This window comes from Pipistrellus hanaki (assembly GCF_964339955.1).
Source record: "Pipistrellus hanaki genome assembly, chromosome: 7".
In the NCBI taxonomy this organism is placed as follows: Eukaryota; Metazoa; Chordata; class Mammalia; order Chiroptera; family Vespertilionidae; genus Pipistrellus; species Pipistrellus hanaki.
The window spans coordinates 67,613,557-67,637,416 of record NC_140509.1 but is presented as its reverse complement, the minus strand read 5'-3'; the positions used below and the strand labels follow the sequence as shown (position 1 = coordinate 67,637,416).

At 35.9% G+C, this 23,860-nt stretch overlaps 1 protein-coding gene across 8 annotated transcripts in view; it reads right to left on the bottom strand.

Moving 5' to 3' along the window:
- Positions 1-23,860, bottom strand: part of AHI1 (Abelson helper integration site 1) — a 139,959-nt gene that overhangs the window by 72,150 nt on the left and 43,949 nt on the right. For all 8 annotated transcript variants that reach the window (XR_014795469.1, XR_014795470.1, XR_014795471.1 and 5 more), the window contains exons 19-20: positions 13,885-14,075; positions 7,886-8,000 (exon numbers count right to left, since the gene is read on the bottom strand). Coding sequence is in view for 4 of the 8 variants with exons in the window: in XM_084889392.1 (XP_084745518.1) it covers positions 7,886-8,000; positions 13,885-14,075 (306 nt within the window). In the remaining 4 variants the exon portion in view is untranslated. The remainder of the gene's footprint in view (positions 1-7,885; positions 8,001-13,884; positions 14,076-23,860) is intronic.

Sequence of the window (23,860 nt, the reverse complement as noted above, 5' to 3'; positions counted from 1 at the left end):
GGGAAGAGTAAAGACTTCCAGAACTGCTGTCCCACTTATTCTCATTCTGACAAGTGTCCGACAGCCTGGCTCATTTTTCTTGCCTGTTTACCCTAAATATAAGCTACCAGTTAATATGTCTTAGCTATATATATGAAGATCTCAACAGACTTCCTGGTAAGGTAAACAAAACATTAAGATTACAGAGCTACTTACACAACAAAAGAGGAACACCATATTCGTACCAGGTCCTTCATTAAAAAAAATAAATTTTTTTTAAAAAGACAGATGCCAAGGATCACCAGGAAAAAAAAAAAAAAAAAAAAAAAAAAAAAAAATCCATTGGCATGAAACAAAAAGACAGGATACATAACAGATGAGAAAATTGAAACACAGAGGAACCACCAATTCAAAGAACTTTACTTTGAGATTCAGAAAGATGTAAAGACATCTACAAAACCATGGTACTAGAAAACAAAACAAGAAAGAAACCATAAAGATTAAAGGGATGATTGGTGTCCTGGCTGGTGTGGATCAATGGTTAGAGCAGTGGCCCAAACACCTCAGTGTTGAGGGTTTGATTTCTGGTCAAGGGCACATACCTAGGTTGTAGGTCCCATCTCTGGCCCTGATGAAGGAGGCAACCAATTGATGTTTCTCTCTCTCTCTCCCCCTACTTCCCTTCTACTCTCTCTAGGAAATCAATGGAAAAAATATACTTGGGTGAGGATTAACAAATAAACAAACCAACAGGATGATTGGTGAAAAGAGACTGAAAATAGTGGGAAGACTGAGAATGACTAGTTCAAAAAAGGAAATGAGAAGGAGGAGTCAAAGATGCCTACAATTTCCACCTGAAAGAAGGGTAATGCCATCATCAGAAATCAGACAGAAGGGTAAAATATAGAAGCTTCTTTCAGGAAACTTAGGCTCACTCATGAAAATGATTACATTTCTGTCACATGCACAACAAAAAGTGGTTAGCTGACCTATCTTGCTACACAATTTTGAGACTGAATTATCGTTTCTGTGATTAGATTTCATACTTCAGAGCCACATATATGACAATAAATCCCCCAAAATTTTACATTTGAGCCCTAACTGGTTTAGCTCAGTGAACAGAGGGTCAGCCTGTGGATTGAAAGGTCCCGGGTTTGATTCAGATCAAGGGCATTTACCTTGGTTGTAGGCACATCCCCAGTAGGAGATGTGCAGGAGGCAGCTGATCAATATTTCTCTCTCATCGATGTTTCTAACTTTCTATCCCTCTCCCTTCCTCTCTGTAAAAAATCAATAAATTACATATTTTTTAAAAGTTTACATTTGACCTTTAAAAATAAGATGATACAATATATGTAAGAAAATACTATAAAATTCAAAATGCAAAAAAGATAAATTAAGAAATTGTTAAAACATCAGAATATCTCTAAAATACAAATTCAATAATCTGGCATATATTTTGGCTACATTTACATTAAATTATACGGTTTTCATATTCATTAAATTTTAGTTTATGGTTCAATTACATTTTTTTTTCACTGAATATGAATATAATTATTTCACTTTTAAAATTAATCTTCTGGGCAAATGCTACATCTGCTTGGACAACCAAATTTAGTAGGTTCATAAACCCAACACACAACACACACGCATGCGAGAGCGCACACACACACACACACACACACAACAGAAATGTGCCTGAAAAAGAATAGCTTCAAGTAAGTTTTCTGTGTTTAATAGATTGGAGAAAAGGGCTGAAAATTGTAAGGTTTGGACTATTTATACTATATAAATATCATATGAAATAACTCTTTACAAAATAAATGGCTAGGAAATAGCAAATTTAAGCTCATTCACATCAGAACATTTAAATGAGAAGAATTTGCATTCATATTCTCCCCTCAAAACATATTAGGTGAAATTTTGTATCTCAATGGGGACATTAATATTAAATGCATGCCCCTGTGCATGAAGAAGCACTCATTACGTGTATTAATATTTAAGAGTTAATTAAAATGATTTTTAAACTAGGGAATAATAAATATTAGAATATACTTTATTAATAGAGCTCGGAACAATTTACTAATTCATATGACATTATTTCAGTAAATAAAAGGACTTTTATTCCAAGTGAAGGTTTTAAACTTTAGTAAATGAATTAACTTAGATCACTGGAGAATATTTAGTACAGTACTGATATTAGTTACTAAAATAGTACCTTAATCTTTTAATTTAACAAATATCAATTTTAGATAATCTAATTATGAATGATACAAAAAAAGGTAGAACAAATGAAATCTCTGTCTTTGTGAGAGGGAAATATAAAATAGCTATATGTTAAAGGAAATAAATCCACATGATCAAGGTCTTTCAATCTGTGTCCAGAAAAATCCAAATATGAAAATAATTCTACCTGCAGGGTTTTCATGTTGACTGGCATTTATAAGGAAAACCGAAGTTTCACAAGTGGGTTCCAGTGGATTATTTAAAGTTTGAGATACTTGTTTGAAAGCTTTCCTCTTAAAACTATTTCTTCTTACTGTCTTTTTCGGCATGCTTCTAAAAATCCTATGTCCTTTATTTGCTTCTCTGACATGTTCTTTTTTTCTATAATAATCACTTAAGATATTTTATTAAGTCATGTCTTAAGATTTCCTCCATTCCTGTGGGCACAATGCAAAGGATCAAACTTTAAAAAAAAATCAAAATATCTCCCATAAAAATCTCATGTTGTTTAGTCTCACAATATCTTATGCATTTCAAAGTATTTAAAATACTTTTCTGATCCTCACAATTCTATGAAGTAAGAAATTCATCTTATGTAGAAAATAGAAATATTATGCCTGGAGAAATAAAGTCAACTCCCAAGATAATACTGGGAAGTGGCTGACTAGGACTCATGCCCAACCCTTTTTGCCTTCTGAACCCCAAAAACAGTGTTTTCCATCACAATGCACTTGCCCTCAATTCATACTCAACAAATTCTTGCTTTTAAAAATTGCATAATAAAAATATTTTTCTTTTTGGTACCATAAACTACATTTAAAGAGGTCTGTCTACAGAAAATCAGTTAATTCTATATTAAGTAGATTATATTTATTGTAATAAATTCACTCCTTTCACCCATTCCAAAATCTACACTTACATCTTGGATTTCTGGAGGTTTGAAATCAGCATTCAATAAAACATTCTTTTTCAATTAACAGTTTAAAGTTCATTATGTAATACTAACAGAACACTCTGTCAATTCTGATGCGATGAGAAAGATCTTTGAAGTTCATTTTAGCTTCCTTAAAATGGAAACCCCCTTTCTACATCAACTGTCTTTATTGAGAGTCATTCTGATTCCTAATTTTTGCCAAAATGTTTTCTTTTCTTCTTTTGAAATATAAGAATCATCTTGTTTCCAGCTTACTTGCAATCTACCTTCTACAACTGGTTATAATCGCAGAATCTTTGGTGAAATTATGACCAAGGCAGAATTCATTTTACATTTCAGTAAATGTATTTGAAAAGTTTTGTACTTCCCTGTAAAAATTAAATCTTAAGAAATACTGAAATGTTGAAACCAATAAAATTTAACTAGAAAAATACCTCCTAATTTTAAGAGTTAATTTTTTTATTCCTCGTTAAAGGAATACACACACACACAAACACACACATACACTTGGCAAAGATGTGCAAAGTAAATGCAAAAATACAGCTCTTTAAATAATATTCAAAATGTAAAAGCATGAAAGTTAACTGGACAGATCTAATAACCAATACTGAAGTCATTAGAATGATGTTATGATGTTGTCTAAATCAAGTATCTTGACCATTTAGGATGTGGTAAAAAGTTAGATTTAATGACTGGTTATCAAGTTTAATACTTATTTATATAATCTAATGGAGAGTACAAAAATATGAAGACAGAAGCTACTGGTTGTTTTTGAAAGCCATGTTACACTGCCTCCCCCATCAAACTCCAAGTCTACAACTAAAAAAGGTAATATGAAGATTATGCTAATAAAGTCATACTAATAAAATGATTCATTTCATTTTGTATCACTCATCTATTGAAAATGAACTGAATTTCACACAATGCTGTGAAAAGATATACCACATTTTTAAAAATGAGACACGCTGTCCTTCAAACACAAACACGCAAAGATAATACAATTACCCCCCAGTGGCTAACTACATCCTGCCCCTCCCTCTGCTGATTAATTGTATTTTTTACTGAATAACTCACATTTAAACATTTACTCCTATTATAAGAACTCCTGAGATGATTGAATGGGTTCTGAGATTTTGACCAGCCATCACAGAACAACATTCCTCTGCAGAGAACTTGCTGAATTCATTGAAGATATAGTATAGCATGTTCACTACATGCTGACACATTATAAGCTATAAATTACGTAAGTAAAATGTTAAAATTACAATTTTCTTTTCTTTTCCCCTAGCTTTATTAAAGTACTAGAGGTCCGGTGTATAAAATCTGTGCAGTTGGGGGGCGGGGAGAGGAGGGTCCACCCTCAGCCCAGCCTGCACCCTCTCGCAGCACAGTCCGGGTCCCTCAGGGGATGTCAAACTATCAGCTTAGGCCCACTGCCCGTCCTGCCCAGCAGTCAGACATCCTAAGCTGGCAGTTGAACGGGAGAAGCTTCTGCACCACCCCTGCACTTGTCAGCTATGAGCCTGGCTTCTGGCTGAGCTCCTGGGTTTAGCGTCTGCCCCTGATGGTCAGTGCATATCATAGCGATCAATTGTTCCACTATTCAGTCGATTTACATATTAGCCTTTTATTATATAGAATATCTAGAAAATAAAATTATACGATTTCCTTTCTTATACAAATTACTTGTGATAGATGTATTTTTGTTTTTAATAGGATTAACAGATGTATTATTTTCTAATTAAGATAGTGACAGTCTAATGAAAAGTTCCTAAAGTATCTCTTAAGAGTTGTATCCAGATTTTTTTCTCTCTACCCCACCAGTTGTATACTAGTATATATTTTTAAAATCCTCACCCAAGGATACGATTTTTAAATTGACTTTAGAGAGAGAAATATTGATGTCAGAGAGACACATCGATTGGTTGCCTCCCATACGTGCCCCAATCAGGAATTGAACCCTCAACCTTTTTGGTGCATGGGACAACGCACCAGTCAACCAAGCAACCTGACCAGGGCAGCAGCAATATTTTTAAAAAACACATTTTATCACCTTTTTCATACTCAGACCTTTGGAGAGTCTATTTTTTTAGACAATATAATGTGAATTCCTCAGGAGGGCACAACTTGACCCAACCTACTTTTACAGATTCAGTTTTTCCTAACACATCTATCTCACCATCTCCTTCAGCTAAACTTAAGACTCAAACCATTCCCCAGCTATGCCAAGCTCTCTCCCAGGCGTGTGCGCTTGGTTACCCGCTTCTTGGCTCTGTGGGCTCTCGTGAAACCCCACTTGCTGATGAGGCCTATGATGAAGACGAAGGCAAGGCTATGGATGGTTTTACAAGACAGGGGAAGGACTCTGGAACCCATTCTAATTGTGACAGCCAGTTAGGCAGGGTAGTCATATGATCTAATTCATCTCTCAAAGAAATGTGTTGGCTCCGATGGGGAGAATAAGCTAAGTGACAAGAGTGGAAGCGGAAATGGAGTCAGTTGTAGAAACTAGTTCATCTGTTTCCTAGAGCAAGATTCCCCCCCTGAAAAGATTGGCTTTTTCATGAAGAAAATTGATCAACTTAGCAATTTTGCAACAAACTACATATTCTGCTTTTATAATTTTTCTATGTGTGATATATCAATAAGTTTTATAGAAAGGATATGCCTTAAAATGAGATCAGGCATATGGACAACTAAAATAAAATCAAGTGAAGTGCTGTCATCATGTATATAACATGGCTTAATGGTAATGCTTCTGAGGTAGAGGACACATGGAGGGACATGCATGATATAAATACCCCAATGCAAGGCCTATTTGGCCAGAGAAAACTGAAGGCAAGTGGAGACAATCCTATGTACTATGGTAAAGCTTGTAAGGCTTGTCTTTATCATACCCAGCTTTCCTTTTATTCTTTTTCTTTACCCTTTATCTGTCCCACTGATAAACCCTCTTTCATTTCAAAGGCCTTCCTATCTATCCTCTCTTCTCTTTCCCTTTACAGAAAAGAATTTTATATCTATCATCTACATCTTGTTAGCTGACAAACTTAAGACAATACTTGAGTGAATTTTAATATATTAATTCAACCAAACATTTCCGTTCCATGCCTTTAATCCTAAAGTGTGGAATGAAAAATTTGTCCCCAGAAGAATTTAGATTCAGGAGAAAGGTGATAGTAGGAACATATTCTCTCTCTCCTAGTCATTAAAATGACATGATCTGAAGACAAACCAATATCTAGTTAGAGAAGGAGTCTACAGGAAGAGCAGATGGTGTGCCCCCTACTGTACATAAGAAGCAATAGCACTTTGCTCCAAATCCTAGCAGATATCTGGAACATTAGAAATTTAAGATAGCTGATGTTTGGGATAACTTAATCATTATATTCATTTGAAATTAGAGAACAATGTCTTTTCAAAGCTAGCTTATATATACTCATGTTTACAGTTTAAGTATGTTATAATTGTATAGTGCCTTATGCTTACAAAGTGTTTCATAGGTGATATGTAATTTGAATTTCAGAATATAATGTAAATATCATTTCTACTTTCCAAGTGAATATTCTTTTTTTTTAATATATTTTATTGATTTTTTTACAGAGAGAAGGAGAGAGGGATAGAGAGCTAGAAACGTCGATGAGAGAGAAACATTAACCAGCTGCCTCTTGCACACCCCGTACTGGGGATGTGCCCGCAACCAATGTACATGCCCTTGACCGGAATCGAACCTCGGACCTTTCAGTCCGCAGACCAACGCTCTATCCACTGAGCCAAACCGGTTTCGGCAAAGTGAATATTCTTAAGTTCACAGGTAATAAGTTATAAAAAAAAAAAAAAAAAAAAAAGGCACAACCAGGAGTGAACATAAAAATCTTGATCCAAATATTTTCCCACTATAATATGTAACTTATAAAGCAATATTAAAATAACTTGTATATGTAAACTGCAAACACTTTCAAACTAGAAAAGTAATATTGTCCCCAAATTTCTAAGTAAATTATGTCAGTCTTTTCAAGCTAAAGTTTCTTATGATCTTTTTGTTGAAGATAATTAGATATTCTCAGTTGCCTCAATTTTTAAAACAATTCAATAATATACAAAATATTGTCAAAAACATACAGCTAGTGAATAGAAATAGCCATCTGTCCATCCCCAAAGTCACATTCTCACATAAATGCTTTCTCTTTGATGTCCTTTGAAAACCTTATTCAAATTATTTTAAAACATTAGCCTAAAAATTTGCATTGTATAGTTCATTTCAACTCAGTGATTCATGTAGATTTTTACAACTAGCTTCTTTACATATCTTATTACTTTGCCAACTTTGAAGAACATGATATCACTGACAGGTTGGAGCCTGTTTCTGCCAAAACACATTTTACCTTGAATTCCTTGAAGTAGATTATAACATATAAAATCAATTATGGTCTTTTACCTAAGGGAAACAGAATCAGATTTAATTGTATACATGTTTAAAACTCACATGTTTTGCTGTTTTTAGTTTGTTACCTGTTCAATGGAATAGAGGTTGAGAGTATTTACTATTAAAGTTACCAAGTTCAAATTTGCTTTTGAAATAACTTGTGAATTTTGAAGAAGAAAAAAAGATGCTAGAATATAATTCAAGTATGAAAGCAGACTATTACAATGCTATGAGCTATATTTCTAAAATGAAATAAACAATCCTCATGAAGAAAATAGCATGTGAACATTTAAAAGAGTAGTCATAAGAAAGGGGCTCACCAGTCTGAGCGAAACCAAATTGACTCAGACGCTGAGTGTCCAGCAAGTCTGACTGTCTTAACTTAGACTGTTGTGAGGAGGCTGATGTTGAAGTAAAAGAGAGATTTTTGTTGACCTGTAATAGGAAAGGCAAGTCAGAAACAAAAGCGTAATTTCCTGGGTTACTGATGCAAAAGCTGTATGAGAAAGATTTGCTTACAATGCAAACGATGACACATGGTAGGTGAAAGGGAGTGGTAATGATTTATATGCTTGATTTTCAAAGTTTACAAAACAGAATAGTATTTTTTATCAAGGAAGGAAAACAATGGCAATGAAAGTGTAATTAAATTAAAGTAAACCAGCCTTATTAAATAAAACAAGTTAGCTTATTATGGAACTGACATTATTCATAGCACAAAATGGAGTGGTCTTAACAGTTATGCAAAGAAATGCAAAAAATGAAAGTAACTCCTTGACAGCTTTCAATTAAGAAAGAGTTAAAATGTTTCAGACCCACATTTCTCTAGCATTTGTGAAGTAGCAGGTACTTCCTTTAAAAAGCCTGCACAGAAAACACCTGTAATATTCTTGTTTATATACATCATGGTGACATAGATAACACAGCTGCAACCTAACCTGCCAAGTGAAACAATTTCCACTGCATCGAAAAGCCTTATTCTTAAGACACTATTTAAAAACAGCATTAAAGTAATGATGAAGCAATATTTCTGAAAAAACAATGTTCTATAAAACAAAACAACTGATTACCTGAGTACAATGGTCTCCCTCAGAAATGAAATACATAAAAGTAGGATAGTATAACTTCAGAAAAATAAGAATAGCTCACAGAAATGTATTAAATGTTTACTAGTAAATTCATCTTATAACTTACAATTTTGGGAATAACCTAGTTTTGTTCATTATTAATAAATTATTCATTATATATTTATTATTTTTGTCACTTTCAAAATCACAAGAAAGTGTGATCCAATTTTGAAAAATCTGAAAGTTTGAATTTCTAATTTTACTGACAAAATATAATTTATGAATTAACAAAATGTTAAATGATAGTTTATGGTATATAAATCCTTGTATGTGAAAATAGCTGGCTTTTTTCTCACTTTTCTTAAAAATGATCAAACCACACAGAAGACTTCCCTGTATAAGCATTTAAAAATCCCCTTTTGATGTTTTGTATTAAATAGTAGATTGCGGTTACGTGCCCTTTATCTGACTCATTATTTGTAAACACTTCTCTTCTTTCAAAGTGATAGTAAATGGTATTTCTTATAGAGATTTTCTCTTGAGGCAAAGACCTATTTACATATTTGGCAAAATAGTCAACTAATTAAGACCATATAGTAATAATATAGTCTTAACGTTTTTAAAACTCTTATGATATCATCTCATAAAAGAGAAAAATATTTTTCAAAGTAGTTAGATCAGGTCAAATGCCACATCAGTGCTAAACAATTACCCAGCTTTAAAAGTTCTCTAAGCCCTGGGCAGGTGCGGTGTCATCCCATACACCAAAAGGTTTCGGGTTTGATTCCCGGTCACAGCACATACAAGCAGCAACAATGAATGCATAAATAAGTGGAACACACTGATGCTTTCCTTTTCCTCCTCCTCCTCCTCCTCCTCCTCCTCCTCCTCCTCCTCCTCCTCCTTCTCCTCCTCCTCCTCCTCCTCCTCCTCCTCCTCCTCCTCCTCTTCCTCCTTCTCCTCCTTTCCCTCTTCCTCCCTCCCCCCTTTCTCTCCATCTCTAAAAAAATAAATAAATACGAAAAAAATAAAAAATTTTATGAGGAGCCATTGAAAATTATATTTTTGTTTATTTCAAAGAGGAAAGAAGAGGGAGAGATATATATAAACATCAATGATGAGAGAGTCAAAATGGATCTATCAGCTTCCTCCTGCACACCCCCTACTGGGGATCGAGACTGCAACCTGGGCATGTGCGCTGACCTGACGGGGAATCAAACCTTGACCTCCTGGTTCCTAGATCGATGCTCAACCACTGAGCCATGACAGCCATTATCAAACACTGATCAAAGTTAATGTTGACTATTTATATTAATATCATACCTAAGATAACAATGAAATCATCTAACATTTTTTAGGTTTGCTTTCCATCTTTAAATGGAGATAATAAAAGTAGTATGTATGCTTCAATGGGAATGTGTTGTGTGAGAAATAAAGATGAACTGGATAGAGTGCTAGTCACATGTGCTAACCATAGAGCACTAGGTTAGAAGAAATGATTAGTCCTGGAGGTGTGGCTCAGTTGGTGGGTGTCGTCCCATTTACCAAAAGGCTGCCGGTTTGATTCCTGGTCAGGGCACATACCAGGGTTCCAGCTTGATCCTCAGCGGTTGGTGTGCAGGAGGCAGTCAACTGATGCTTCTTTCTCTCTCTCCATTCCTTTCTCTTTAAAAATCAATCAAACACTTAAAAAAGAAAATAAAAGCAATGGACTGAATAGAGTATGTTGGCAAAGGGAAACCATACAGTGCTATGCATGTGCCACATAAATATTAGTTATTAACATCACTAGAAGAGGAATGAGACACCTGTAATGCAGTATGATGATGCAGTAAAGTTTTCAGAGAGCTATACTTTTAAACTACTATAAACAAAATGACATATTTATCATTTAATTCTTTAGTCCACTTCTCTTTTTAGAATCATTTTTCAGTTTTACTTCTGTGTTCTTGAAAATTTTTATCCTACATGGCAAACAATACATTTTGAAATCTGGTGCAAAAGAACAGGTGTATTCTGGGGACACACACACACACACACACACGCACACACACACTCACGCTTCAATCTTCCTCTTCAGAAGTTTATTTGTGCTAAAGTTAAAAGAACACCAGGAAGCCTAGAATAGGATACTTAAATACTTCCACTCAAACAGAAAGACTTGTCACACTTTTTAAATAAAATGTTGTTCAAAAAAAAACAAAAAACAACTGTAATCTATAATTATATGTTCTTCCTAAAGCATTTTTTTTGTTTCGTTTTGTTTTGTTTTGTTTTTGCTAATTCTGCTCTCTCCTGACACATTTCTTTAGAAACTATCAAATGTTCAGGATGAGTAGCAACATCCAGCAGATAATTCATTTTTAAGGTCTGAGATAACTAAATATTACAGTGATTTGAAATTAGAGCTCAAAGTATTTTCAAAGTTGGCCTACATATATTCACTACTTAATTTAGAGGAAGAAAAGTCATAATAACCATTAAAAAGAGTGAAGCAATCTCTATTTCTGAAATACATGCTGTGGAAAAGAATTGCTTAATATTTTACAACAACAGGAGGATTGGCTAAGATAGTCTACCCTACACCGATCTCCCCTCTTTTCACAACGCACTTTTCTGCTTGCTTCATTCAAAACCACACACTGCCAGCGTCAGTTTTCGGCCTCCATGCTGGGGAAACTAAAAGCATACAAATTTAATCAAATTCCCAATAGAGAAAAAGGGGAAAGTGATCACCTGAACTTCTGCCAAGTTCATTACAAAACTGTTTTGCCTACTCTTTCAGGGCACAAGCACCTTTGCACAAAACATGCAAATACTAATTCTCTAGGAGGGGAATCATTTTTGTGTTAATAAAAAGGTAGTGATTAAATTTAAAAACATTTGGGAGAGATATTTCATTTCATATATACTTAGGTGGGGACTCACAAGGTAATTTTCGTCCCACATTCTAAATCCTCCTAACTGGCTAATAATGGAAATAACAGGAGACAAGTGCCCACTGCACGGGCTGCCCTGAGAATGGACCCAGAGGCACTGGGCAGCAAAGGCGTTCTGGGCCCTCATGGACCAAGGAGAAGGCAGCTGGGAGATGGGAGGGAAACTCACAGGAGCAGAAAAGACCAGGCAAACATCCCAGAAACAAACCAGAAACCATGGCGGGGCTGGGAGGTGGGTGACAGCCCTGTGGTGCCCCTTCTGCAAGAAAGGGGGAGGGTCCCAGGGTTTTCCTTCATTTTTTGTTTCTTAATAATTAGCTTAACATCAAATAGCCCAGAAGGCACATTCTGGGTGGCAAACTTTGCTCCCCTTCACTGACAAGACGAATCACTGTAGCTGCTTTAGGTAATATTTACCTGAAGTAGAGTTTCTGAAGTTTCAAGCTGCAAAGAAACTTCAAATTAGCTTTACATTTTAACAGAAAAGATGCTTATACTACCCATAGACGTGGGGTCACAAACATGTCCCCCTCCCTGCAGGTGCTGCTTGATTTCCACCGTTGCTTGGAATAAGTCCATTTTGTGGAGCCACATGGGAGCCGGGCATAGCCCTGCCTCAGGAGCCAGGGAGCCCCAGGGGTACAGGCCAGAGGGGGAGAGGGGAGAAGAGAGAGGAGACCTGCTTCTGCGTCAAGCAGTTTAAATAGTCAAGTTCTGCATGCTGGCAGTGGTCACCCTGCTCTGGCCCCCGCTCACTGCCAGGCTGACTGAGGAGCAGGCACCTCCCTGTCGCTCACACCTCACTGGGCATGCACCCTGACTAGCTTTGTCCTGCCTCTCCCCACTCTGTCAATGGGACAGCAGACTTGGAGTGCTAAATGCAGCTTTTTGGCAAAGCTGTGTAAGTGGCATGCCTATATTAGCTAGTCTTTCCCTTTAATCCTTTCCTGTTAAATAGTAACCTGATTATTACAATGCTATCAAATCTACTTCCAAAATATATCCCAAATCTATGACCTGCATCTTCATTTTTACCAATGTTAAAATTAATTAAACAAGGATGCCTTAGACTGAGTGTGAGAATAAACAGGTAATCTTTTTGTCAAAGAATAGTTTTGGAAGCCGCCATTTTGGACTGCGTAACTTGTCAGCCACCATGATGGCCCCATGACCTGCAACTCCCCTGGGGGCCACCATCTTGAAATGGCAAAGGCTAAACCTCCCTTTGAATTAGCCAATCGAGAAAGACTGCGTGCCTGAGCTCCAATTAAGAGTGAGGGACAGGTCACGTGAGTCAGGAATAAAAAGAGGAGTGGACCGGACCACCTGCTCAGTGTGTGACCATGTGCTGCACACCCTCCTGCAGGAGTAAAGAAATCTGCCTTGCTGCCTGGCTCCCGAGTGTGCTTTGTGTTCTACCAGGACCCCTGAAATTTGGAGCTCACCTTATTTCTTACACTGAAACAACGCTAATGCTATGACAGTCTCCATAAGCAAACCAAACTCTGGTCCTGTAAATACCTCAAGATTACAAAACTGAACCAATAGGGGCTGGCAGACTGCAGGGAAGGGCTGAGGGAAGTTGGCTGGCTACAGGAAGTTGGCTGTGGGAGTGCACTGACCACTAGAGGGCAGCTCCTGCATTGAGCACCTGCCAGTTGTTCCGTTGGCTGGTCATAACAGTCACTTAGGCTTTTATATATATAGATTTTCCCAGGTTAGTGTTTGGTGTGTGTGTGTGATATACCTATATATACATATACACACTGATATAATATATATATATATATTTTAGATTGACTTTTAGAGAGAGAAGAAGAGGGGGGAGGGGAAAAGAGAGAGAGAGAGAGAGAGAGAGAGAGAGAGAGAGAGAGAGAGAAACGTCAATGTGAGGAGACCTCAATTGGTTGCCTCCCACATGCCCCCTTACTGGGAACCAAACCTGCAGCCTGGGTATGTCCCCTGACCAGGAATTGAATCAAGGACATTTTGGTACATGGGATGATGCTCCAACCAACTGGGCCACACAAGCCAGGGCCACACACTGATATTTTTAAATAAAGAAACACATCCTAAGCTGATCTTTACAGAAATATCAAGTCAGGAAAACATGATAGATTATCCTAAGTTCAGTCTGTTCACTGAAGTTAGTGATTTTATAACAAGTACTAGAAAAAAAACAACTATAAAAAAGCCTAGTTTTAAGTACACTAACTTACTTAATTCAATTAATATTTATTGGCATGGCAATGCAAAACAGGATAGAAATAGTTTTAAAAATTCCAACTTCTCAACTGCATAAAATAAACATACTGTGACAGAATTGAGTCTTTGTATCACTTGCTGCATCTTCATGGAAGAATCTTTTGTGTGGACAGAGTCCTCAATCTGAAGAGAGCCTTGTTGAGGCATGTTAGAACATAAAGCTTCTTGACTTTGGTGTATTCCGGGGAATGGAGGTGTTTCATTGTAGTGGTTGAACGTGTCAGCCTCCTGCTGGGCAACTAGAAAAATGAATCTATATTAGTTCAAATCATAATAGCAGGAGTGTAATGAAATAATTAAGCCACCAACTAGTAATTGTAGCATTAAATAAATAAGAAATTGAACAATACATTTCAAATACTGGGCAATACGACAACGTGACTGGCAAAATGTAAAATTATTAAATGCTATAAACCATAAAGAAGAAATTTCAGATTATTTCCAGCCAGGCAGTATTATAATCGAGCCTTGAAAGCCATGCATTATCTTGGTCTGGTAAATATAGCAATTGCATAAAAGCCTAATTTGAAATATAAATGTATAGAAAAAAATGATACACAAAATCAAAGGCATCCTAGCTGGTTTGGCAAAGTGGATAGAGTGTCAGTATGTGAACTGAAGGGTTGTGGGTTCAATTCTGGTCAAGGGCACAAACCTCGACTGCAGGCTCAATCCCTGGCCCGAGAGCATATTGGAAGGCAACCAATGGATGTGTCTCTCTCACATTTCTCTCTTTCTGTCTCACCCTTCCCTTCCATTGTCTCTAAAAATCAATTCAGAAAATATCCTTGCATAAGGATTAACAAGCACAACAAAAAGGCATACTATAACAGAATTAAATAAAATGAAAAAAAAAAAAAATTCACAAATCTATCTCCCCAAAACAAAATGGTGAAAACTATTTCTCCATCACTCCTAATTCTAATATACATTTTATGCAAGATATTATGGTGTAAATGTAATTTAACATTTTAATAATTTAAATGAAAATATCTTTCATATTTCTACAACAATGTAATTACCATTTTCATTTATTTACTTTACTGACTTTTTTAAGAGAGAGAAGGGTGGGGGGAGAGAGAGAGAGAAAGATTGATTTGTTGTCCTACTTATTTATGCATTTACTAGTTAAGTCTTGTATGTGTGCCCTGACCACGAATAGAACCCACAACCTTGGGGTATTAGGACAATGCCCTAACCAACTAAACTATCCAGCCAAAGCCTATAATTATCATTTTTAAAAGCTTTACAGTATCATATCTAATGAAGCAGTATAATTTATTTGTGCATTCTTCTATTATTAAATACAAGAGGCCCGGTGCATGAAATTCGTGCACGAGGGGACCAGGGGTGGTGTCCCTCAGCCCAGCCTGCACCCTCTCCAATCTGGGACCCCTCGAGGGATGTCCAACTGCCTGTTTAGTCAATTTGTACTGAAGTTAGTGGTTTTATAACAAATGGGCAGTCAGACATCCCTCTCACAATCTGGGACTGCTGGCTCCCAACCGCTCTCCTACCTGCCTGGCTGATTGCCCCTAACCACTTCTGCCTGCCAGCCTGATTACCCCCTAACCATTCCCCTGCCAGCTTGATTGACGCCTAACTGCTCCCCTGCTGGCCTGATTGCCCCCAACTGCCCTCCTCTGCAGGCCTGGTCCCTCCCCAACTGCCCTTCCCTGCCGGCCTGGTTGCCCCTAATGGCCCTCCCCTGCCAGCCATCTTGTGACCACATGGGGACAGCCATGTTGTGATTACATGAGGACAGCCATCTTGTGCAAAGGTGTGATGGTCAATTTGCATATTACCTCTTTATTATATAAGATAGACAAGTTTTGCTACCTGAACATTTAAAGAGTTTTCATTAACATAAAATAAAAAACTCCAGTAATCAAAATTAAAAAGCAAATGACACGTAAACAATTTTTTTCACCCCTGGCAAAAAATAGAACAAAAGGACCAGATACGCCCTCCTGCTTGAAACTATAAAAAAAATGGGCAACACACAGAGGGAACAAAGCTTTCTTTCCTTATAGATACGATTGTCTTTGCAGATATAAGACTATGCTGAGACAAGTGAGAAATGTAAGGAGGAAAACTGAAGAAGGTATTCATTCTCAGGTCTTGGCCCCACATTTGTGTAAAAAATCTGAATGGAACCTTAAAAATAAGTCACTGGAACTAATAATTGACTTTAGCAAGATTTAAATATACATGAGAAATGTACAAAAATTAATTGTATTTCCACATACAAGAAGCAAAGAAATAGAATTTTTTTTAAATGCCATTAATGGCATAAAAATGTGACATATTTTGGGAAATATCTGATGAAACAGGTGAAAGATATGCACACTGAAAACTACAGAATGCTACTGAGAAAAACTGAAGAACCTAAATATAAAGAGATATATTGTGTTCATGGTTGGAATAGTCAATATTGTTAAGATGTCAATTCTCTCCAAAGGTTCCACATATTCAATGTAATCCCACTGAATATTCCAGCAGGTTATTTTTTGAGAAATTGCCAAATTCTAAAAATCTAATGAAAAACCCAGAATAGCCAAAACAACTTTGAAAAAGATCAAAGGGAACTATCTCTCTCTCACTCTTCCTTCCTCTCTGAAATCAATAAACATATTTTTTTAAAATAAAATTAATTTTATTCTCAAATATTCACAGATAGTTTAGAGAACAAGAGAAACATTAAAGATATAAAAGGGACCTATGGTTTAGAATTTGGAAGGCTTAACATTAGTAGATGTGTTGGGGATGAATGAATCAATACATGAAAATCATGTTCCATGGTCTTATTTGCTGTACAAAATTGTCCTTTTAACATTTCATTGATTTCTGCTTCTATGAATGGAAAGTAAAGCTGACTTTAACTATTTAGTGGCATTTTTTTCACTCCCTATGTTTTTGTATTTGCCAGACACATATTAGCCACAATTTCACTTTAAGCTCTGAGTGAGAAAGAATGTACAGAAGCATATATACTGATGTAAGCAACAGTTATACAGGATAGCAAACTTTGGGTATTTATTTCATTCTTTTTGCCAAACTGTATTTTCTAAGAATTATGCTATGCTAAGCATGATTTATTTATTTTATTAAGATTTTTTTTAACTAGTAAAAAATAACAAAAGGCTTTTCCTAAATATTTATGTTCCTTTATTTTTCCAGGCAAAAGGATGGTTTTCAGGAAGGATGAAAATGGTCTAAATGGAGGCAGAACCCTAAATTATGAATATTTGTTTCCATTGTCTAAAGGGTTTTCTATACAAAAGACATCTGACTGAATTTAAAAGAGTCAAATTAACATCCTACTCTGTCTTCAGCACCTCTCATTCTGTGACTGTATCAAGAGAGATTAAAAAAAAAAAATCTGCAGAAATATTCACAAAGACCAAGTTTCTCAGATATTAGAAATAAAAAAAGCTGCTTGCTTCTGTTCTTTCATTCTTCCCCCACTCCAACATTACACAAATTATTCATCTATTTGTATAAGATCATACAGAGTATAAAAATAGGTTTTGATAGATGACTTTGGAAATTCCTTCAAGTTCTATGCATCTAACATTTCAAAGGTTTCCAGAACACTTTTACATTGGCCATGACTGGAGTATAATGTTGCAACCAAATAACTGTATTTCTTCACTATTTTCTTTTCTTTGTGCTAACTTAACTTTATACATTTAAAATTTAGCCCTAATCTAACCTGATATGTTTAAAACTCACAATTTTTACAACCTCACCCCTCTGTGAGAAGTGCACTAGAGCAGGTTCTGAGAATGCAAGGATACCAAGCCCCGCTTGGGGTCTGAATCTTTGGAGGTCGGTAAGAAATGACTGCTGTGTGCTTCGCAGCACTGCAGAGAAATGGACATGGTGCTGAGAACACAGAAGTGGCAACTACATTTGCTTAAAGGAATGTTTTATCAATCAAAATACTTCTAAAATTATCTCCATCAGCTATAATTTGGGATTCTAAATTTTACAAAATTAAAAAAAAATCTTAATGTCTTCAGAATCGACAATCCTTTGATTTATGTAAGTTCAGTGCTTTTGTATATCTTCTGGACTTTAAATAATTATAAACAATAACATGGTTTTCTCAGGAGATTTTTATCTTTATAAGAGGAAGAATGGAGGAAATAAGATATTTTAATCCAGTGCTATTCTCCTTATTATTATTACTATTTATGTGTACTTACATTATTAACTTTAAAATAAAGTACAACTAAAAAACAGCATAGTATTTAAGTTACACTACATTAACAGTAAGATTTCCATCTAGTTCTATGTTTAATTCCTTTGTTCAAGACCTATTATTATATACTAGAGGCTGGGTACACAAATTCATGCATGGGTGGGGTCCAGCCGGTCACTCTGATTAAGGGTAGGACCAGCTGGCCAACCTTCCTCATCCCTTCTCTCTGGGCCGGCCTGATCAGCCCCAATCAGGGTGGATGGCCAGACCCCACCCATGCATGACTTCATGCACCGGGCCTCTATAGGAAATAAAATTCTGTTGCTTATAAGCTGCCTGAATGAACTAAAATAAGAATGATCAAGGGCTTACAATGTTTCATATTGTATTTTACTGGGCCCAACGTGTTCCTGCTTCAACTAATCTTAAAATAATATGTGGATGAGTCCAAAAAGTTCTATTGAGTAGCACTTTAATTCTAGTAGCCTAGGTAATTTTAGGGCCTGTTAGTAATCTTGTATTTCCCTGACACATTTTATATATCAAGTAGAAATAATGATGTCATTAAAAATAACTGTTCAAAAATAATGAAAGTATAACAGATTTATGTCCCATAGCCAACCAAATGGGAGAGCAACTAACATCATTTGTTAAATCCATTAGTTAAACACCAACATATAGTAATTATTACTGAACTAGAGGCCTGATGCACAAAGGTTTGTGCAAGAATGGGCCTTCCTTCCTCTGGCTGCCAGCATGGCGTTTACTGCGGCCCGGAGCTGCCTTTCTGCCCTCTGCCTCTGCACGTTGTCCAGAGGCCCAGAGCGGCTGGGGCAGTGCGGAACATCCTGCCCCTGGCCGCTTGACACCTGTGTATGGAAATTAACCTGCCATCTTTATTGAGTTAATTTTCATACTCACTCCTGATTGGCTGGTGGGTGTTACAAAGGTATGGTCAATTTGCATCTTTTTCTTTATTAGTGTAGATTCCCTGAATTACATGCTATTGTTCTTTTGTTGGTATCCTTTTCCATTGTCAACTCATTATCACACATCATGCTATTCCACTGAAAATGTGTAATGCATCTATTGCTACAGAAAATAGCTAGAATTTCTCAACTAAAGACTCATTCATGAACTCTAATATATCTAAACTTCGTCATGCTTTGTACTTTCATTTTATCCTTTGACAAAATAGTGAGATCAAAAAGAACAGGTATTATTTAAATTCAACATGTGGATAAAACAGATGCAGAAACACTAAATTAGTTGACTAGAATCAAATAAAATGTGACGGCATTTTGTCTACAATCCCAATACTCTTTCTCAGGCCTTTCCCACCACACTGCTTCTTTCTTTGTGCACATTAAAAAGCACCAATGGAAGCATAAAAAAAAAATGCTTGGGTAAAGAATTCAGAGCTACGGTTTATGCTCAAAGCCATTCAATTGACAAAGTTTTCCATGCCTTCAATCCTTAAATGACATAAGCTTTCAAATCAAAGTAACCATTAGTGAAGAATATTAAAATAGATGCTTCAGGATAATGATCATGAAATAGGTAGTAGAGCATGTCTTAAAATATGGCATTTTATTTTTTAATTTATTGTACTAGGCTAATAATATATATTTAAAATACTAACCTACAATCAATTACTTTTATTACTGCATGATCTTATCTGAGTTTGTTTTCTAATCATTCATCATTAGAACTTTAAGAATATAATTGTTATACATAAAACTAGAGATATCAAATTTATTTCAACTAGACATAATCTTATTGCAAAAATGTTGTTATAATAGTTACATTAAAATTTAATGCTTCTAATAAAGAACGTTTGTATTTTGGACTACACTGAGAATGGTTTACTACATTACAATTACCCCGCAAATTTATAAAGCAGTAAACCATTAACAATAATAGTAGAGTAGCAAAGTTCCTTTTAATCTTAAAGGGTTTTCCTAAATATTAAAGATGAAAACAAACAACACATTTCACCAGAGGAATATTTGGCTGCATTCTTAAATTACTTCAGGATACAGGAAATGCAAAGATTACAAAGATTACATGTCTGTGACAGACAGCTTGATGGTTAAGAGCATGGGCTCTAGAGTTGAAGAGCCTGGAATCAAATGGTAGCCCAATCACCAACTGTGTGACCTGAGGCAAATTACTTCATTCTCTCTGTACCTCAGTTTCATCATCTGCAAAATGAGGACAGTTAATAGCATCTACCTCATGGGAGTTGGGGAGTTCTGTTTTAGATAATATATGTAAAATGCTTGTAAGAATAGGGGACATATAATAAATGCTTGATAGATGTTAGCTACTACTACCACTATTATTATTAGCCCCAAATCTATTAACTACACATGACTTTCTGTATTTTTATACAATTTAAGGAAATAATTCTATTTTACAGAATCTGTTATTCTTATTTCATACATTTGTTGCACATCAGTAATATACTAGGTCCTATGTTACACATAAGGCATTATAAACACCAAGGACTTTTGGTCAAAGAGTAAGTTAATATAATAAAATTTTTATAGGTGCCTGAAGATATACATTGCCCTAAACTCTACTAAAGCATGTCAAAATGTGAAATATAAAACTATACACAATGAAAACATAGGTGGTCATTAATGAATATGAATTCTATAACAAAATAATTTTAGTGTCAATGGAAGAGAGTGCTTTTCAGTTTAACTAAAGTTTTTCCAGAGGTTTAATCAACTACTTAGGGAACACAAAGAATTGGAATAGAGCATGAAAAGCTAGTGTGATTCCTGGAATATTACAGGTGCTCAATAAAGATTTGTCTTGTCTAAGACTAGGACTGAAAAGCATCCCAGACTTAAGGCTGACTCAGGAGATATTGCCACCTAGTGAAATATTAGGCTCATTACCTGAAATTATCAAGTAATGTTGAGAACTTCCCTAATTTGATCTTACTTAAAATACATACATGTACATTCATCACAAGTCAGTATTCAGACTAGGTAATGCACTGGTAATAAAAAGATAAATAAGCTGCTATGTCTGCTTCCTACAAACTATAGATGATACAAAGAAACCAGAGAGATATAAAGTAAATGGTATTGTAGGAAAAAAAAGGTTTGCTTAATAAATAACCAAAAGCTAACATTTTAGAAAATCTGCTCAAAAAGGCAGTTCAGTGTAGCAAATAAAATCATGGTCTCCAAATACAGACTGTATGGATCCAAGTACTGGCTCCTGTAAAGTGGGGTAATTATAGAACCTATCTCATAAGATTATTGTGACAAATTAAATATGTGTAAAGTGCTTAAGACGGGACCAGAAATACAGAAAGTGCTTTGTAAGTATTAGCTATGATTATGACTAAATGTAGAGCAGGAACCTAGAGACTGAGGTAGATAAATATTGATTAATAACATAACATTATTGCTAAAACTAGCCTTGTGAATGTAATTCAGTAGAAGCCGTTTCTGTGACTAGTACTCTGTTGTTATGGGAATCCTTAAAGTACATTATTTGTGGTATTCTGTGACTAAATTTTGTATTACTAGATGATTAACCCTTCAGCATCAGGCAAATAAAACTGCCTTCTGAAAGTAAAAATCATATTTCTTACCAAAAAAAGCAAAAAGTCAGTAGAATGAAAGACTCAAAAGACCACAACTGAACATATGCTTAACAAGGAAAGATGCTTGCTGATTCTTCACAGGTTCTGCTAGAACTGAAAGATGGATGATACATTTTGCTACTATTGTGGTCTTATCCGCAGCTAATTTAACTTGTAAAAAAAAAAATCTTGCTCCATTTTTCTTGAAAATTACCTGAATATTATCAGCAGCTCCAATAAATACTTTTTGAAAGCCATGTTACTGTTCTATATCCTTCAAATTTTGTACCATTAATAAGTTTATGGAAAGCTACATGTAAATTTTATTTTCAAACCAGAAAGTCTAGGCAAAAAAAAATGTGTGTGTGTGTGTGTGTGTGTGTGTGTGTGTGTCTACTAGAGGCCCAATGCATGAAATTCGTGCCGGGGGCCTCAGCCCAGCCTGCACTCTCTTGCCATCCGGGACCCCTCACTTTCAACCACCTGCCTGCTAGCTCTTTACTGCTTGGCTCGCCATTTCTCACGGAGGCGGGAGAGGCTCCCACCACCGCCACTGCAGCTGCACTTGCCAGCCATGAGCCTGGCTTCTGGCTGGGCAGCACTCCCTCTGTGGGAGCACACTGACCACCGGGCAACAGCTCCTGCGTTGAGCATCTGCACCCTGGTGGTCAGTGCACATCATAGTGATGGGTCATTAGTCAGTCTGCAGTAATGGTCGCTGGGCTTTTTTTTATTATATGAATACACACACACACACACACACACACACACTATATTTTCAATAAAATATTTAAGGACTATTTGACTTGATTCTGGCCTGTATTTAATGAGTAAAACCTTTTAGTCTGAAAACTTTCATTTTCTAATGGATATATACCATGCACAAGAACTGTGCTAAAACTTGGATTGCTTGAGATTATGTAACCTCTTCTTAGCTTCCTCTTTTTAAAAATAAGCAGCAAAGAGTTTGGACAATATGTTTATAAAAATTTTAAGTTTTCATTTGTTTTTAAAGCTAAGAATGTAAAAAATCATGTTCTAAATACACTGCACAAATTTTAATTTCATATGCATTATTATTTCTAAGATACTTAGAATTCCTTCCTCTTCCATGTTAAGATAGTGTGAATGTAAAACAATGTTCTTAACTTCACACATTTATTTTCTATCACAACTGAGCTAAAATTTTACACACTCTAATAATCAAAAGGCTACCAAAAGAGCTTAAGAGAGGGGGGTGGGGGGAACCTTTTCAATTCTATTCAATATATAGATGCTTATCAGCATATGAAGACATAAGTTGCCATAAAGTCAAGTATATATCATTTGGATGAGTTTGATAGCAACCCACTTGACCTTTCTTTGTTTTAATCTAGTGCTTATTAATCTACAAAGTACTTCCACAGTCCCTGTCTTATAGTGTCTTCACAAATAACAGGTAGCACAGGTATTAATAGCAGTAGTACCATTTACTAGATAGGAAAATGGAGTTTTAGGAAGGCAAGAAATTTGTGCAAAGTTACTAAAGAAACAGAACTGAGCCCAGATAGCATGAGGCAGGAGGTCACAGTTCAATTCCTGGTCAGGGCACATGCCTGGGTTGCGGATGAATCACAAGGGCATGGCGGAGGCAGCCGATCAATGACTCTCTCTCATCATTGATGTTTATATCTCTGTTCCTCTCCCTTCCTCTCTGAAATCAACTTAAAAAAATTAAAAAAACAAATAGAACTGAACCTTAAACCCTGCTCTTTCTACTGGCATTTCTAGAATGAACCTCTTAGTTGAAAACCTATTGTCTAAAAGCCATATGGGTAAACCTGACTGGGCAATCTAATGATGAAATCCTTCTATCAATGACAAAAAAAAAAATAACTGAAGGGAAAAAAGAGTGGAACTTTAACTTGCATTTGTAGTGAAAATTTCAAAAGCCTGAGAAAAAGATTAGAAATTGAATGAAGACTGTTGTGAAACCTCTTGAGTCTGAGGAAATAACTGTGGAGACTATTTCCTATATAACAGTTCTAATTATAAAGTCATTAGGTAGAGTTCTCCTTTATGTGAAGATTTGGGAAAGCACATAGAAAGACCTGTTTCAGGATACAAGTTTTAACCAGACACCAGTTTTGGACACTGGCTGACTTGAGAAAGCCATTTGTCTTTTCCTATAATCAGGCAGTGTTTATTTTTGCTAATATTTGCTTGTAATA